Source organism: Theropithecus gelada, chromosome 9, assembly GCF_003255815.1.
Source record: "Theropithecus gelada isolate Dixy chromosome 9, Tgel_1.0, whole genome shotgun sequence".
Taxonomy (NCBI): Eukaryota; Metazoa; Chordata; class Mammalia; order Primates; family Cercopithecidae; genus Theropithecus; species Theropithecus gelada.
In genome coordinates, this window is record NC_037677.1 from 99,439,155 (window position 1) to 99,458,151 (window position 18,997).

General features: G+C 48.5%; 1 protein-coding gene and 1 pseudogene across 1 annotated transcript; both read right to left on the bottom strand.

Annotated features, from left to right (window-relative positions):
* Positions 1-375: 375 nt before the first annotated feature.
* On the bottom strand, positions 376-7,626 carry LOC112630974 (steroid 17-alpha-hydroxylase/17,20 lyase). The gene is made up of 8 exons (XM_025395488.1): positions 7,160-7,626; positions 5,261-5,399; positions 4,793-5,022; positions 4,065-4,151; positions 2,832-3,047; positions 2,350-2,519; positions 1,352-1,455; positions 376-830 (listed from the first exon to the last, which is right to left on the bottom strand). Exons 1-8 carry the CDS (start codon positions 7,454-7,456, stop codon positions 547-549), a joined length of 1,527 nt encoding a protein of 508 aa, XP_025251273.1. The 5' UTR covers positions 7,457-7,626; the 3' UTR covers positions 376-546.
* On the bottom strand, positions 7,516-18,757 carry LOC112631067 (annotated as a pseudogene).
* Positions 18,758-18,997: the final 240 nt, after the last annotated feature.

Consider the following 18,997-nt stretch of genomic DNA (forward strand, 5'->3'; position numbering starts at 1 on the left):
AATGGACCACTATGTCCCACTTTGACCTCATCAGGGCCCACTCTCCCCTTCACTGGCCATGCTGACGTCTCCCAGCTGGAGGCCTTTTCACCTGCTTCTCTCTCAGCATGCAACACTTTTCCTGACCCCTTGTTCAAAGTAGCCATCCACTGCCTCTGCCATTTTCTCATGACATCACACAAATTGTGATTGACTTCAAAGCACTTATGAGTCTCTGAACTTATTCACGTGTTAGCCTTCACTAGAATGTAAGCTTCAGAGACCATGGAGCTCGAGTGTCCTGAGACAGTGAATGGCACATAATAGGTGCTCAATAAAATCTGTGTTGAAAGAATGAGTGAGCAAATGAATACATAAATGAACTACTCAGGGACCTTATGGAAAACAAAAAAACTTTATGCACATCACTGGCATTGCCACAGGCTGAAAAAGAAGGCGGAGTGGGCTGGGAGCAGGGAAGAATGGCGGAGAACGGGTGGGGGGTTGCATCTCTAAATCGGTGTTGTGGGGCCACACAGGGTGGACAGGGGCTGTGAGTTACAGCCTTTAGGTGCTACCCTCAGCCTGGGCTTCCCTCCAGGCCTGGCGCACCTTGATCTTCACTTTGAAAGAGTCGATCAGAAAGACCACCTTTGGGTTGCCTTCCAGGGAGGGCAGCTGCCCATCATCTGGCACCTCCAGGTCGAACCTCTGCAGCAGCCAGGCCATGATGAGGAAGAGCTCCTGGCGGGCCAGGATCTCACCTATACAGGAGCGAGGTCCTGCTCCGAAGGGCAAGTAGCTTAATGATGGTGAGATGAGCTGGGTCCCCGCTGGATTCAAGAAACGCTCTGCAGGCAAGGAGTGGCATCAGCCAGGGGCTAGGGCAGGAGGGAGGAGAGGCATGGTTCTGCCCTGGCTGAGGGGGAGACATGGCCCTGCCCAGGGAACCCCCATCTGAGGATGTAGCCTTATTGTGGGGGAACCCCCGCCTGGGGAGAGATACAGCCCTGCTCTCAGGTAGCCCTTAATGACACAGAGGAAATGAAATATTCAGGAAAGATGGAAAAGAGGTGGAATTAACCTATGAAAATACCACCACCCAAGGGGAGAAGGGACAGACTTAATGGCAAACAGAGGCGTAGAGGGCTTCTTGGAGGGTGAATTTGCAGTTGGTTGGAAGAGTGTGGGAAACCCAGCTGTGAAGAGTTTGGGTAAGTCTATGGCAGGATGAGGGTGTCAACAGGTATGTACTGTTGGGGCCAAGAGTTTTCTAGTAGCAAGCTTGGCAGAGGTGAAGGGGTACTGGGGTGGTGGAGCAGAGTCCAGGCTGGCTGTGCGGCCCAGGATGCAGGACAGGACAGGGACTCACCAGGCATGAACTGGTCCGGCTGGTGCCACTCCTTCTCATTGTGATGCAGCGCCCACAGATTGATGATAACATGTGTGCCCTTGTCCACAGCAAACTCACCGATGCTGCTCCAGAGAGGAAGAGGAAAAGTGGGTCTGGGACGTTATCCTCCCTTCCTTGCTCAGCCTCATGCCCCCTCATTCCTCCACCGTGGGGAAAGTGCCCTTTACTCCCTCGTTCCCACTCACTCATCTTTTCCTCAGCTTCTGCCAGCTCAAATCTAAATCCAGCCCTTCTCCAGCCCTTCCCTCGTGACAGCTTATGTCTGAACACCTGTGTCTGTGGACTTTGGTGTCTGGCAGTGGATGTGGGTGTGCGTTTGGAGCTGCGGCGCATGTTATGTGCGCGCTGCAGCTGGTTGGAGCATGGAGCTCCCAGTCTTTCATCCCAGACCTCATGTCTCCGAGGGCAGCAGGAAGCTCCTCTGGGGAGTCAGGCAGATCTGTGGATGAGTCAGTGCGTGCATGTAGGTGGTAGAGACATGGAGCCACAGGGCTGAGGGCAGGATGATTTTTATTTTATTTATGTATTTATTTATTTTGAGACAGAGTCTTGCTCTGTCACCCAGGCTGGAGTGCAGTGGCGCGATCTTGGCTTACTGCAACTTCCACCTCCCGGGTTCAAGCGATTATCCTGCCTCAGTCTCCCAAGTAGCTGGGACTACAGGCGCATGCCACCGTGCATGGCTAATTTTTGGATTTTTAGTAGAGAAGGGGTTTCACCATATTGGTCAGGCTGGTCTTGAACTCCTGACCTCATGATCCATCTGCCTCGGCCTCCCAAAGTGTTGGAATTACAGGTGTGAGCCACTACGCCCGGCTGGCAGGATGTTTTTAGCAGTTGATGGCTGACTGACTTTAGGTTGGCCAGCAGGGGCCGGGGGTGGGGAGAACCAGGTGGGCTGGCAAGCTGTGTTGAATGCATCATGGGGCTAGATGTCGCTGGGAGGGCAGGCACACCTGGAGTCAACGTTGGCCTTGTGGGGGATGAGCATAGGGGCCACGGGCCTGATGCGAAGCACCTCTCGGATGGTGGCCTCCAGCAGGAGGAGACGGTTACGGTCACTGATGGTTGGTGTGCGGCTGAAACCCACATTCTGGTCAATCTCCTCGTAGAGCTTCTTCTTCACCTGAAGACCACAGTAAGTTGGAGGTGACTAGTGTGTGTAAGTCCAGGAGAAGCAAGGGCTTAGAGAAGAATCCAACTGTGACATCCAGAAGAGCCTGTCCAGTCCCTTCCCAGTAGTGGCTCTGGGGCCCAGGCCCAGCTTCCAGAAGATAGGGCAGCTCTACTCTGGGGTCAAAGCCAACTACTGCTTGGGTAAGGGGCAGGGCAGGCCTAGTCTTCCTGCACAGAAAGCCTGAGGGAATTGGCTCTCCCTCTGTCTGCAGCCCAGAGGTTGGGCTGCCCGGGGTCTGGGATTGATGAGGGGGAAGCACACCTGAGGATTGTGCAGCAGGAAGGCCACGATCCATTTCACCACAGAGGTGGTGGTCTCCACGCCAGCCCCAAAGATGTCCCCTATGGTGGTGAGAATGTGGTTATCTGAAAGCAGCTCTGAGTCTTGATCTGGGCCAGCGTTGCCATTATCTGAATTCATCTTGGCTTGCATCAGTACGTCCAGCATGTTGGTGATAGAGTCGCTGCGGAATTTCTCCTGAGTTGAGTGAGGTTGGGAGACATTAATAAGGAAGGAGCCCCATCTGTGACACTCCTGCCATACTCTGTCCCTGACTAGAGATAACAAGGCTCCTTCCACTTAGAAGCGGAGCGAGTCTGGGCAGGGCCTACGAGCTTGTGGAGGTGGGAGGCAGCCCTGGGCCCTCTTTGAATTTGGTGGAGAGGTTAGGTCTCTTCTAGGATCCTCTTCAATTCGTAATTCCTCACTTTTCCATCCCAACTCCTTAAGTCAGTTTTTTTTTTTTTTTTTTTTTTGGAGACAATCTTGGTGCAATGCCCAGGCTGGAGTGCAATGGCATGATCTCAGCTCACTACAACCTCTGCTTCCCGGGTTCAAGCAATTCTCCTGTCTCAGCCTCCTGAGCAGGTGGGACTACAGGTACGCACCACCATGCCCAACTAGTTTTTGTATTTTTTTTTTTTTTTTTTTTTTGGAGAAGGAGTTTCACTCTTGTTACCCAGGCTGGAGTGCAATGGCATGATCTCTGCTCACTGCAACCTCTGCCTCCCGGGTTCAAGTGATTCTCTTGCCTCAGCCTGCCGAGTAGCTGGGATTATAGGTACGCACCACCACACCTGGCTAATTTTGTATTTTTAGTAGACACGGGGTTTCTCCATGTTGGTCAGGCTGGTCTCGAACTCCCGACTTCAAGTGATCCACCCACCTTGGCTTCCCAAAGTTCTGGGATTACAGGCATGAGCCATCTTGCCTGGCCTAGTTTTTGTATTTTTAGTAGAGACGGGGTTTCAGCATATTGGCCAGGCTGGTCTCGAACTCCTGACCTCAATTGATCTGCCCACTTTGGCCTCCCACAGCGTTGGGATTACAGGCGTGAGCCACCGCACCCGGCCCTTAAGTCAGTTTTTATTGTACACCTACTATGTGCCAGGTTTTACTAGGTTTTGAAGCTCCTACAGCGTGTAGAATGGACCCCACCCTGCTCTCGTAATTACTTTTAGCCTAACTCATATTCTCTTCTGCTGTATCACCTACCTTGTAATTTTCAAATATTTTAGTCAGCAGATCATTTCGTGTTTTAACATGCCTCTTTAATTTTTCCAGAGTTTTGTTGGGGAAAACCTGGGAAGTAAAAAGAAATGTTAAATCCACCCTTCTTCCATTTTGCTTCTCCGGCTGCCAGAGTCTCTCCTGGAGGCAGATCTTAGCTTTCTGTCTCTGGAAGTTCCTACTCCACCCCGGACCTTCAGCCAGAATGGAAGGCAAGATGGGGACACAGAACGGGGTCATCATGACAACGAAGACAATTCTAAACAGGGGAGGAGGGCGTGGTCTCCACCTCTCCTTCCCCATTCAATCAAACATCAAGCGCTGACTCTGCTGTGTGCCCAGCCCTGAAGACCTGAGCCTGAAGCCTCAGACAAGCTCGCTAAGCCTGCTTCTCACCTGCACAATGGGGATAGTAGAACCGACCTCCACGGGGAATTCAGTGATGAATGCTTATAGAATGCTTTATACTGGCACATGGTCATTGGAAAAGAAATGAAGGTCATTATCTGGAGTACTAAGGTGCATAATTAAAAGGCTAAATCTATCTCTGCAGAGAAATGGCAAAGGTTTTAAGTGGCAGAGGAGGTAGAGGTGGCAGAGATAGGAAAAAGATGGGTCACTGCGGCTGGAGCGGGGAAGTAAAAAGGAAGGAAGACTGGGGACACTGTCAGGGTCTACTAAAACCTGAAGGCAGGGTGTGGCATCATGCTCACCTTCAACCAGGGGAATAGGTCCACCAGGCTCTCCTTGCCCAGGCTGTCTATGATGCCTTCATTGTAATTATGTACTATCTTCAACTCAGGGTCCCCATTCTTGTAGGAGATGTTGAAGCAGATCAAGGAGATGACATTGGTTATCGCCACGAAGACAGGAAAGGAGATGTCTATGGTCTGTCCGTTGTGGGTGGCCAGCATATCACACAATGTACTGATTTCCTGACAAACTGAAGGGAAAGAGGGGCATGAGGGTGGGAAATGGATCAGCGCCGTCACCCCCTCTCTCTACCAGTTGCTCTTAACAGGAGCAGGGGACAGATAGCAGATGGCCACTAGATGGCAGCAGTAGCCAAGAAAAGGCTACATTGCGCTCTAGTCCTAACCCTTATCCCTGCCCAACCCTCCTCTCCCTCCAGCAGTTCCTGTGGGATGCACCCTAGCCCCAGGGGCCAGTCTGGCACTCACTGATCTTCTCCAGCTTCTGATCGCCATCCTTGAACAGGGCAAAGGTGGCCATTGCCAGCCTTCGATGCAGCTGCCAATGTGCGCCGTAGTCAGCGAAGGCAATACCCTTACGGTTGTTGGACAGGATGTCTAGAGTTGTCTTTGGAGAGCAAGCGAGGCTATAGGAATCACACACCATCCACCCCACCCTTGCCCGTGCACCTCTGGTCCCTGCTCTCCTTCCTGGGGGAGAAGGCAGGTACCTGGCCTGCTGACTTCCATGGGGCACAGCCCCACTGCACTCCACCATGACTCCAAGGGCTTGGTAGGACAGACCCTGAGGCCTCCTACTCCCAATTCTATCAGAAACACAGTAGATTGGGGAGAGAGAAAGAACCCTTAATTAGAATGCAGCAGCACTGGGCTTCTGTTCACTGACAGGGTGCCCTCTGGGCTTCTTTTTGCTCATCAGTTTCTGACCAGAGGAAGGCAACTCTGGATGGGATAAACTCTCTAAACTATGCCTATCCAGATGGTAAGGAGCAGGCGGGATTGCAGAGGCTGAGGACTGCACAGGTCTCTGCTTTTCCCTGAGCCCTCAGGTGAGCTAAAGGCACAGCTCACCTCACTCGGGTTTACCCTTCCATTGCAAGCCTGCATACCTAGCCACAAGCCCACATTTGGAGAGTACACAGTCTGGACTTGGGCTGAGCCGCTGCCTCCTAGAGGTGCCCCCAAAAGCATAAGGGTCCAAAGCCTCCCTTTTCCATCTCCTGACCCCGAAGATCCCCATGACTAGCCTCCTCCATCTTCTCTGCCCCGGGGAGGAAGCCAGCAGAGGTGGGAGCCAGGTAGTTGGTCAGCAGACCTGGCTGATTGGTCCAAGGAAAAATAGACCAACCCTTGGCTTGATCAAAGCTGACAGGCTGGTGGGGCACAGTGGCTCATGCCTGTAATCCCAGCGCTTTGAGAGGCTGAGGTGGGGGGATCATGAGGTCAGGAGTTTGAGACCATCCTGGCTAACACGGTGAAACCCCATCTCTACTAAAAATACAAAAAATTAGCTGGCGTGGTGGCATGCTCCTATAGTCCCAGGTACTCGGGAGGCTGAGGCAGGAGAATCACTTGAACCTGGGAGGCAGAGGTTGCAGTGAGCTGAGATTGTGACACTGCACTCCAATCTGGGCCACAGAGAGAGACTCTGTCTCAAAAAAAAAAAAAAAAAAAAAAAGCTGAGAGACTGGGGGCCCTACTGGGGTGTTCAAGAGAGTTCTCAGCAGCAGGGTGCTGGGCTGGGGGCACTGGCAGTGTTTCTGGATGATCAGTACCCCTCCTGGCCGGGGAGCATGACAGCAAGCTCAGTAGGAGGCTCATCAGCAACCCTGAAACGTTATTGTAGATCACTGCCCCTGTGAGCTAGAGCAGCTGGAAATGGCATCAGGAAACCAGCAATCCCAGCCTGCAACAGCAAGGCTACTTCTCCCCAGCAGCTTTCATGGAGGACAGTAATCACTGCCGCCATTTTCCACGAAGAGTAACATGAATCCTGGTTGTATAAGGGGCACTTACTGTGCTGGGTGCTAGGCTAAGTGCTGTACATGCACCTGCTCAGTCCATTAGAGAAGTCTAGGCCCAGAGAGATGAGTGGAGTGAGGACTCCTTGACCCCTCAGACCACTGCGGTCTTCCCATCCCACCTCCTGGGCAGCCTGGTAGAGGAGACTTTCCTTTAATTCTTCCTGCCTCATTTGGAGGCTGGGTGGGGGTCTGAAGGTTCACTCCCTTCACATCACCCCACTAGTCTACTTTGGGAAGAATTACAGGTTGTTGGAGCTGGAAGCACCATTCTAGGCATGGTCTGAAGACCTGAACAATCGCAGGGGGTGGTGAAGGGGGCAGGGAGGAGATAGACACCACTTACCACTTGAGGCCGCCCAGAGAAGTCCTTGCCCTTCTTAATAAGCACCTCCTTGGCCAGCTGGTGGTGGCCAACAATCACTGTAGTCTTGGTGCCCATACGAACGGAATAGATGGGGCCATATTTTTTCTGCAGCTTGAAAAAGTTGTTATGCATATGGCCATGTCTGGGGAGGAATGGCAGGCTGCCCACCAGGGGCAGGGACAGGAGGCTCTTAGGATACTTGGCACCAGGGCACCTTCTCTTGGGCCAAAATAAATAGGCTAGGGTGAGCAGCAAGAGAGCCACAAGCTCCCACATGGTGGCTGGGTGTCAGCAGGCAAGATAGACAGTGGTGGAGTAGAAGAGCCGTGGCAACTCTAGGGTACAAGGAGGCCTTTTAAAGGGCTACCCTGATCTTCACCTTGACTTTGTGTTATCTCTTGCCTTGTGCAAAGATTATCTTGGAGCCCAGCCAGGCCTGAGCTCATTTCCAGAAGGGAGAGAAGCAGGAGTGAAGGTCTCCTCAACGGCTGGCTCAACTCCAGGGCAAACCTCCGGAGGAGGAGCTAGGTAAGGGAGGTCAGTTGATCCCCCTCTGAGGAGCTCCCCATGCTTGAATGACCCCAGAGTGCAAATGGTATCTGGGCTCAGGAATCAAGGCTTGAAACTTTCCATGTTGCAAAATCAAAATCACTGGACAGATGACAGAGTCAGGAGGGTCACGAGTAGCAGGGACTGTCAAAGGTCTTTTATGTGTTCTTTTTTTTTTTTTTGAGACAGAGTCTTGCTCTGTCACCAGGCTGGTGCGCAGTGGCGTGACTGTCCATCCAGCCCTGGCCCTCAAGGCCATGTGGTTTTGGCAGCAATAAGGGGTGTGGGGTAATGGCCCCCAAAATAAAAATGTTATATGTGTGTATGGGAACAAAAGGGGTGCAAAGCTGTGGGGAGCAGTGGAGGGGAAGGGACAGATGAGGTCAGTACTGGGAATGCCAGAGGTGGGAGGCTGTTTCATAACATTCCTTGTTGATCAAACTTGTCAACACCTTCTTTGCTCATCAGCAGGACTAGCGTATTGGGGGAACCACCCCCAATATTTCAACATAGGTTCTTTCTATAAGTGTTGGCCAGCTGAGAAATAAAGAGAGACAGTATAAAGAGAGGAACTTTACAGCTGGGCTGCCGGGGGTGGCATCACATATCAGTAGGACCGTGATGCCCACCTGAGCCTCAAACCGGCAAGTTTTTATTAAGGGTTTCAAAAAGGGGAGGGGGTGTAAGAACAGGGAGTAGGTACAAAGATCACATGCTTCAAAGGGCAAAAAGCAGAACTACTAATAAGGGTCTAACAAAGATCACATGCTTCTGAGGGAACAAAACAAAGGGCAAAAGCAGAACTACTGATAAAAGTCTATGTTCAGCGGTGCACGTATTGTCTTAATAAACATCTTAAACACCAGAAAACGGTTTGAGAGCAGAGAACTGGTCTGACCACAAATTTACCAGGGCGGAGTTTTTCCCCACCCTAGTAGGCCTTAGGGTACTGCAGGAGACCAGGGCGTATCTCAGTCCTTATCTCAACTGCACAAGACAGACATTCCCAGAGCGGCTGTTTATAGACCTCCCCCAAGGAATGCATTCCTTTCCCAGGGTACTAATATTAATATTCCTTGCTGGGAAAAGAATTTAGCGATATCTTCCCTACTTATACATTTATAGGCTCTCTGCAAGAAGGAAAATATGGCTCTTTTTGCCCAACCCCACAGGCAGTCAGACCTTATGGTTATCTTCCCTTGTTCCCTAAAAATTGCCGGGCGCGGTGGCTCAAGCCTGTAATCCCAGCACTTTGGGAGGCCGAGACAGGCGGATCACGAGGTCAGGAGATCGAGACCATCCTGGCGAACACCGTGAAACCCCGTCTCTACTAAAAAATACAAAAAACTAGCCAGGCGAGGTGGCGGGTGCCTGTAGTCCCAGCTACTCGGGAGGCTGAGGCAGGAGAATGGCATAAACCTGGGAGGCGGAGCTTGCAGTGAGCTGAGATCCGGCCACTGCACTCCAGCCCAGGCTACAGAGCGAGACTCCGTCTCAAAAAAAAAAAAAAAAAAAAAAAATCGCTATTATTCTGTTCTTTTTCAATGGTGCACCAATTTCATATTGTTCAAACACACATGTTTTACAATTAATTTGTAAAGTTAACACGATTATCACAGTGGTCCTGAGGTGACATACATCCTCAGCTTACAAAGATAACAGGATTAAGAGATTAAAGTAAACACAGACATAAGAAATTAGAAAAGTATTATTTGGGAACTGATAAATGTCCATATCAAAATGAAATCTTCACAATGTATGTTCCTTGGCCGTGGCTCCAGCTGGTCCCTCCATTCAGGGTCCCTGACTTCCCGCAACATCTCTCCCTTTCTTTTTATATAAATGTGCCATGGCGATGAAGGCTGTTCGTTCTCTCGGTTTTGACACAGGATTCTTTGACTAATCTGACACACTAAAAACAAGCCCATTAAACAGAGAAACATGATTCCAAAATTTACTACAGTGGATCCCCCAATAGACTTAATCCAAGTCACAGGGTTTAGTCTAGAAAGACTTTCTGCCACCTGATCTAACGCCACAGCTCCAGGCATAACGGATAAATGAGCTTGAGGGGCTTCAAGAATTTGTTTCTTTAGTTATGTCCAAGGATAAATTATCTACCCAGAAGGTGTCTTTTGACTATTTCCCATGAATGATCAGTCTCATTGTAGGAATATGGTGTGATACAGATATCAGAAGTGTTCCAATCACATTGCATTTGCATGTGATGTTCGAGACTCATTAGCCGATCCCCAAGCCAAATAACAGACTGTCTTTTTTTTTTTTTTTTTTTTTTTGAGACGGAGTCTTGCTCTGTCGCCCAGGCTGGAGTACAGTGGCCGGACCTCAGCTCACTGCAAGCTCCGCCTCCCGGGCTCACACCATTCTCCTGCCTCAGCCTCCCGAGTAGCTGGGACTACAGGCGCCCGCCACCTCGCCCAGCTAGTTTTTTGTATTTTTTAGTAGAGACGGGGTTTCACCGTGTTAGCCAGGATGGTCTCGATCTCCTGACCTTGTGATCCGCCCGTCTCGGCCTCCCAAAGAGCTGGGATTACAGGCTTGAGCCACCGCGCCCGGCCATAACAGACTGTCTTAATCATTAATTTGACCAGCTAATTTTTGATCAATGCCTTGTTGAGAATTCCTCATTTGGGTGGAATTGGCTTGTCAATCATTAACAAAATGAGTCACTTGAATAGATTGGTGTAATGCCACTCTGGCAGTGATGGCCAGTGCAGTGACTGTAATTAGGCCCATGATCACAGCAATTAAAGTGAAAACAAATCTCTTAGATCTTTTGAAAATTAGTTGTAACACTTCATTAATTAAATGTACTGAGGGGGAAGATTCCCAAGGTCTGGGTAAAGTTACTGGTATCCAGATTCCTTCTTGAGCTTGAACCAACATTACACTTTTCCTAAAGTCAAAACAGGAGTTAACACAAGTGTATAAATGACAATTAATGCATTGGGCAGTTTGATTGTTCATCCAAATTTTGATATTTCCCACTAACAGCATGTAAGGAGGCTTAACACAACTCTGTATAGGAATAGTCAGGCTGGAGGTAAACAAAACAGAATGTTTGAATCTATGTTGATACTGAGGGAGAGGAGTGGCTGTGGCAACGCCCGATGTTCTCTGCGATAAAGAAGCAATCCGAGGTGCCCAGGGATGCTGAAGAGGTAGAGGGGCATACTTGGGTCAAGAAGAATTATCATAATGCCAATCAGAGTCCCATAAAGGAGGATTGGCATCAAAAAGGGGGAAAGGGTTCAAAGGGAATTTATCATGGGGTTCAGAATCACGGTTGTGAGGGGTGGTAGTGGGGACAACGGACAGAAAAGTTTTCCCTTCCCATACTTGTAGTCTGGGACATGGCAATAGCCAATTTCCAAAGTTCTGGGTGTTCTGGGCTCAGAATGGGAACATCATACAAGGCCTCAGCGGTGGGGGCGGGGGGTAATGCCCTTATCTTCCCATTTTAAGGGACAGAACAAGCTGAACTTCCTATGCAAAGTAGGATGATGATCCTTGTCCTCCCAATAAGAAATAAAATAAGTAGCCTCCAGGCATTCCCTTCTGCCAGAGAAGCAATTGTTTGTCAAATAGCCCTTTAGTGCCCAGTTTATTACTAAACCATATGAGTCATTTTTTAATACTACTGCATGTGAATTAACACAACCTTCCCTAATTAAAGTTTTAGATGGGCCCTCAAAATTTTTAGGACATGGTTTTCCTACAGGTTTATATTGAAAGTATGGGGTATCTCCTATTACTCCCCCTTTCATTTGTCTTAAAGGAGAAAGGGAGAGGCTGGAGACCAAATGTTCCCATTCCCCTGTGGCTGATCTCTTCAGAAGGTAAGCAGCCCAGACTTGAGTTCCAGATGGATACAAGCAGGTACATGTCCGAGGCACAGAGGAGGGTATCTATAACCCACAGTAACATTAAATGCAGTGCCTTCTTTTCCTGGTTGAGCAGGGCAATGGTCATCTGTAGCTCCAGATATCCACACACTATCATTAGTATATTTCCAAAGGAGCATCCATCCAGGTGAGAGGTCAAATAAGTGGAGGAAAGGCACATAAGCCCAATAAGAATCATTTTGTGTAGCAGGTAAATAAGTGTGAGGGGAAACTGGTGAGACAGAAAGTATAAGGAGGAGATTTTTTGTTTGTTTGTTTGTTTGAGATGGAGTCTCAATCTGTCGCCCATGCTGGAGTGCAGTGGCACGATCTCTGCTCACTGCCAGCTCTGCCTCCCAGGTTCACACCATTCTCCTGCCTCAGCCTGCCGAGTAGCAGGGACTACAGGCACCCGCCACCACGCCCGGCTAATTTTTTGTGTTTTTAGTAGAGACGCGGTTTCACCGTGCTAGCCGGGATGGTCTCGATCTGCTGACCTTGTGATCCGCCCACCTCGGCCTCCCAAAGTGCTGGGAACACAGGCGTGAGCCACTGCACCCGGCCAGAATTATTAAATAGAACCTATTGTAAGCAAGATCCATGCTGAAGGAGGAATAGAAGAACAGGGGGATGTTATTTTCAGGCTAATAGAAATGGTGAGATTTTTAGGTTCATAAGGAGAAAAAGAAAGGGAATTAGAAGTGGGATTAGTTAGAGGGGTCTCTGTTGCCTTTAGGAAGGATTGAACAAGACCCTTTTTGATTTGGCGTGCCGGTTTCTGAGAAGTCGGCACAGACTTCACCAGGTATGAGGGTGTTCTCTGATGCAGACGTCTCTTCCCTGTGGTTTTTACTGTCAGTATTCACACAAAGTTGAAGTCTTCTAGTGGGCACCAAGACAGGGGACTGATGATCTCCAGGTGAAACACAAGCATACCCTCTTCCCCATGTTATGATTGTTCCAGGTTCCCAGGTATTGGTCTGGGAATTAAAGGCAAAGAATTAGGTAGTAAATTTAGAGGAACGGTACTACAGAGATCGACTGTCCCGCCCCCAACTGTGGAGGTGGACAAGCATTGTACTGAGACAGAAGAGGCTGGGACCCATCTGGGTTGGCTGTAGGTAAATTTATTTTTGCTGGGGGCTGCGTTGGGACCGCTTGAAGCGGGAACGCAACATTGATCTGAGTCTGAGGTGTCCCATTTGATATTGGGGGCTGGGACTGGCCCCGCTTCCCATTTCCCTGGTTCTGTGACAAGGAATTTCCATCTATATCAGACTTAAGAGTGGCAAGTACTTGCCCAATGTTTACCTTTATGACAATGAGGACAAACAGTAGCAGGAGCATTTGGCTGTGTTTTTTGAGCCGGTTTGGCCGCCTTTAAGTTTCTAACAGTGCAATTTTTTCGAGTATGACCAAGTTGACCACAATTACAGCAGGCTCCAAGGAAAGAATCAGTCGAGTCAGTTTGACTGCAATCCTTCATGGTCTGTGCCCACAGAATAGCTTTGTGGGTCTCCAATCCAATGCCTTCACAAGCTTTAATATATGCAGGCAACACCTCGTGATCATGTAAACTTTGTCGTTGGACAGAACGCATGGCCATTTTACACTCGTGGTTCGCATTCTCAAAAGCTAACACACAAAGAAGAATACCTTGAGCGTGCTCATCAGAGACAGATTTTTCAACAGCATCTTGTAATTTAGCCAAATAATCAGGATATAATTCATTGTGACCCTGTTTAACAGTAGTAAAAGAAACAGGACCTTGGCCTGGGATGTGTAATTTACCCAAGCTCTCATACACAACTTTGTTACTTGTTCTGTGGTGAGAGCATCAAAGCCTAATTGGGCGGTAGTGTCAGAGTTATTATTGGAGCCTGTGAGCCGAGCCTGAGTAATTAGAATGCCATCAGCCCGATTTAGCTGAGCCTGCAGACGGGCCTCCTCTGACCACCAGGGACGGAATTGTAAATGCTGAGATGGAGTTAGAAGAGATTTTGCCAAAAGGTCCCAGTCTAAAGGAAGCAAAATGACCTCAGTACAAACAGTCTGTAATACCATTTTAACATATGGAGAAGTAGGACCATACTGAGTACAAGCATTCTTGAATTCTTTTTTTTTTTTTTTTTTTTTTGAGACGGAGTCTCGCTCTGTCGCCCAGGCTGGAGTGCGGTGGCGCGATCTCGGCTCACTGCAAGCTCCACCTCCCGGGTTCACGCCATTCTCCCGCCTCAGCCTCCGAGTAGCTGGGACTACGGGCGCCCGCCACCACGCCCGGCTAGTTTTTTGTATTTTTAGTAGAGACGGGGTTTCACCATGTTAGCCAGGATGGTCTCGATCTCCTGACCTCGTGATCCACCCGCCTTGGCCTCCCAAAGTGCTGGGATTACAGGCTTGAGCCACCACGCCCGGCCCTTGAATTCTTTTAAAAAGGTAAGATAGAGTGGTGCATATCAACCCATTTGTACCCCTTGAGCATTGCAAGGTTCCAGCGTGACCGGATAAGGCCACGCCTCTAATCTACTTGCTTTTTTGTTTTGACGTAATAAGTGTAGCATGGAAGTTTCAAGAACAGGCACATGAGATGGAGTCGGCATAGAAGTGACAGGAAAAGTATGTGTAGATAAGGGGAACTGAGGTTGAGGAGGTCAGACCGGTATGACAGCATGAGAAATGGGCTTTGGAGGAGAAGAGGCAGAGCATACCAGTGATTATTGCCCAATCCTGTGCAACAAGAGTGGCAGGTGTATCCATGTGTGAAGATTGGTACAGAGAAGCAAGTTGAGTGGATGGCAAAGTGACCGGCTGAGGGACCGAAATGACAGGAGGGTGAGGGGCTGCAATGGACAGGGAAGGGCCTGCAGAATTACAGGTAAATTGTAGTTTAGTCCTGGAGTCATTAGATGGCTCCAGAGGCAAAGGCTGCAAAGGTTTGAAGAGTGAAGAGTTAGCATAGATATGGTCCCAGGCTGTCCGAGTAGGGGCTGCGGGAGCTACAAGTACCAGCTCTTCATGAAAAGAAATAAGATCATCAGAGGGTGACGTTAAGCCAAAGTCACCGGAGTTAGATATTGAATCTTCAATATCCTCAGGTGGGGGAGGAGCAGATGAAGGGAGAGAGAGGCTGAGCAGATAGCGAAGGCGGAGCAGGAGAGGAAAGCTGAGGAAAAGGTGGAATGTCTCCAGATTCAGAAAACTGTGGTAACTGCAGGGGGTCACGGGATTGGTATGTCATTAGGATGGCATGTACCAAGGCCCAGTCACCCCAAACAGTGATGGGAACATAATATCCTGTCAGGACCAGTTCCTGGAATTTTGCACCAATATGATCCCATAGTTCCACATCTAATGTTCTCTTTTCAGGAAACCAAGGACAGTGTTCTTCCAGCGCTCTGAATAGGGTGACCATATTTTCCAAGGGTACCCGAACTCCCCCCTGTTTTAACAGGAGTTTAATATAGCAGAGATAAGCATAATGTTTAGACTCTGCGTGACCCATAGTTACCCCACACAATACACAGACAATTCACCAGTCTTCAGGGAGCCAAACAAGTGTTTCTGTGGACCGGACTGATGAACATTTCTCTGCACCTTCCAAAGGGAACTGTGTTCCCACATGCACTTAGGAAAAAGAAAACTATGTTGGCATGCGAGATATTGGGGGAACATGCCCCCAATATTTCAACGTAGGTTATTTCTATTTTCCATAACTGTTGGCTGGCTGAGAAATAAAGAGAGACAGTATAAAGAGAGGAATTTAACTGCTGGGCCACCAGGGGTGGCATCACATATTGGTAGGACCATGATGCCCGCCTGAGCCTCGAACCAGCAAGTTTTTATTATGGGTTACTTTTTCTTCTTTTCTATTTTTTTTTTTTTTTTTGAGACAGAGTCTTGCTCTGTCACCCAGGCTGGAGTGCAGTGGCACAATCTCGGCTCACTGCAAGCTCAGTATCCTGGGTTCATGCCAATCTCCTGCCTCAGACTCCCGAGTAGCTGGGACCACAGCTGCCCACCACCACGCCTGGCTAATTTTTTTGTATTATTAGTAGAAACGGGGTTTCACTGTGTTAGCCAGGATGGTCTTGATCTCCTGAACTCGTGATCTACCCACCTCGGCCTCCCAAAGTACTGGGATTACAGGCATGAGCCACCACGCCCAGCCTATTAAGGATTTCAAAAAGGGGAGGGGGTGTAAGAACAGGGAGTAGGTACAAACATCACATGCTTCAAAGGGCAAAAAGTAGAACTACTAATAAGGGTCTAACAAAGATCACATGCTTCTGAGGGAACAAAACAAAGGGCAAAAGAACTACTGATAAGGGTCCAACAAAGATCATAAGGCAAAGGGCAAAAGCAGAACTACAGATAAGGGTCTATATTCAGCAGTGCACGTATTGTCTTGATAAACATCTTAAACACCAGAAAACAGGGTTTGAGAGCAGAGAACCGATCTGACCACAAATTTACCAGGGTGCAGTTTTTCCCCACCCTAGTAAGCCTGAGGGAGTACCCTCAGGTGTATCTCAAACTGAGACCAGGCGTATCTCAGTCCTTATCTCAATTGCACAAGGCAGACATTCCCAGAGCGGCTGTTTATAGACCTCCCCCCAGGAACGCATTCCTTTCCCAGGATATTAATATTAATATTCCTTGCTATGAAAAGAATTTAGTGATATCTTCCCTACTTGCACGTCCATTTATAGCCTTTCTGCAAGAAGGAAAATATGGCTCTTTTTGCCCGATCCCACAGGCAGTCAAACCTTATGTTTGTCTTCCCGTGTTCCCTAAAAATTGCTATTATTCTGTTCTTTTTCAAGGTGCACCGATTTCATATTGTTCAAACACCTATATTTTATAATCAATTTGTACAGTTAACACAATTATCACAGTGGTCCTGAGGTGACAAACATCCTCAGCTTACGAAGCTAAAAAGAAATAAGATCATCAGGGGGTGACGTTAAGCCAAAGTCACCAGAGTTAGATATTGAATCTTCAATATCCTCAGGTGGGGAGGAGCAGACGAAGGGAGAGAGAGGCTGAGCAGATAGTGAAGGCCAAGCGGGACAGGAAAGCTGAGGAAAAGGTGGAAGGTCTCCAGATTCAGAAAACTGTGGTAACTGCAGGGGGTCACGGGATTGGTATTACATTAGGATGGCACATACCAAGGCCCAGTCACCCCAAACAGTGATGGGAACATAATTTCCTGTCGGGACCAGTTCCCAGAATTTTGCACCAACACGATCCCATAATTCCATATCTAACATTCCCTTTTCGGAAAACCAAGGACAGTGTTCTTCCACCACCCTGAATAGGGTGCCCATGTTTTCCATGGGTACCTGAACTCCCCCTGCCCCGGTTTTAACAGGAGTTTAATATAGCAGAGATAAGCATAATGTTTAGACTGTGTGTGACCCATAGTTACCCTGGACAATACACAGACAACTCACCGATCATCAGGGGGCCAAAGAAGCGTTTCTGTGGACTGGATCAATGAACGTTTCTCTGCACCTATGAATCGGGTTCCCACATGCACTTAGGAAAAAGAAAACCACATTGGCACACCAGATATTGGGGGAACCCACCCCCAATATTTCAACATACGTTATATTTTCCATAAGTGTCGGCCGGCTGAGAAATAAAGAGAGACAGTATAAAGAGACGAATATTATAGCTGGGCTGCCGGCATCACATATTGGTAGGACCATGATGCCCGCCTGAGCCTCAAACCGGCAAGTTTTTATTAAGGGTTTCAAAAAGGGGAGAGGGTGCAAGAACAGGGAGTAGGTGCAAAGATCACATGCTTCAAAGGGCAAAAAGCAGAACTACTAATAAGGGTCTAACAAAGATCACATGCTTCTGAGAGAACAGGACAAAGGGCAAAAGCATAACTACTGATAAGGGTCCCACAAAGATCACAAGGAGAAAGGCAAAAGCAGAACTACAGATAAGGGTCTATGTTCAGCGGTGCACGTATTGTCTTGATAAACATCTTAAACAACAGAAAACAGGGTCTGAGAGCAGAGAACTGGTCTGACTACAAATTTACCAGAGTGGAGTTTTTCCCCACCCTAGTAAGCCTGAGGGTACTGCAGGAGACCAGGGCGTATCTCAGTCCTTATCTCAACCGCACAAGACAGACATTCCCAGAGCGGCCATTTATAGATCTTCCCCCAGGAAAGCATTAGTTTCCCAGGGCATTAATATTAATATTAATATTCCTTGCTAGGAAAAGAATTTAGCGATATCTTCCCTACTCGCACATCTGTTTATAGGCTCTCTGCAAGAAGGAAAATATGGCTCTTTTGCCCGACCCCACAGGCAGTCAGACCTTATGGCTGTCTTTCCTTTTTCCCTAAAAATCACTATTATTCTATTCTTTTTCAAGGTGCACTGACTTCATATTGTTCAAACACATGTTTTACAATCAATTTGTACAGTTAACACAATTATCACAGTGGTCCTGAGGTGACATACATCCTCAGCTTATGAAGATAACAGGATTAAGAGATTAAATAAAGACAGGCATAAGAAATTATAAAAGTATTATTTGGGAACTGATAAATGTCCATATTAAAATGAAATATTGACAATTTATGTTCCTCTGCCGTGGCTCCAGCCAGTCCCTCCGTTCGGGGTCCCTGACTGCCCGCAACTCTAGCGTCCTGACAGTCATGGTAACAGTGACATTGAAGGTGGGAGCTCCATCGCTGCTCTTGGTACAAAGATGGGTCAGTTCTCCATCCTGCAGCAGTGGGTTTCGGATCACAGAACATTTCTGGCCCCCAAGTGTCACTCCATTTGCAAAAAAACTTGACCAGTCTTTGCCAATCAGGACATCAGCCTCAGCTGGCCAGATGTTGACAAAGGTTTTCCCAGGGATGGTGGCCTGGATGGAAGGCAAGTCCTTGTAGCCCACGATGGCTGCGTCCTACAGGTCCCTTCCACCACGAGGTTGTCGATGTGGGTGTTCCACCCTGCTGTGGGCTGCTTGTGGCCCTGCTGTCACCTCACGGGCAGGTAGGGGAGGCGGAGAGCTCAGGGCATGCACTGTGGTCGGGACCGCTGCTCTGCTAGCCGTGCAGAAGCCCTCGTACAGCCACTTCTTGGAAGTGACCATTTTAAGCATTTATTTGAAATCGATATTTTTCACTGTATTGATCCAAATGACTTCAAGCATAAAAGAATGGACACATCAATTTTATTTGTTTACAAAAAGGAAAATGTGGCCAGTCATGGCCAAGGTTAACAAAACAAAGGGCAAAGCTTAACTGGCTGAGTGTGGACTCCAATCATTGGAAAGACTGGGAAGATGATTCAGATGAAGCCATGTCTGATTTTGATCATTTCTCTGAGATGA

Bases quoted from the DNA above. Each gene is read 5' to 3' on its own strand.
- LOC112630974 (XM_025395488.1), bottom strand. From the start codon at position 7,456: ATGTGGGAGCTTGTGGCTCTCTTGCTGCTCACCCTAGCCTATTTATTT. The intron at 4,152-4,792 runs GTGAGCATGATG...TTTACTTCCCAG, and splicing joins ACCTATTCCCCTGGTTGAAG to GTTTTCCCCAACAAAACTCT. The intron at 3,048-4,064 runs GTAGGTGATACA...CACTCAACTCAG, and splicing joins AAATATTTGAAAATTACAAG to GAGAAATTCCGCAGCGACTC.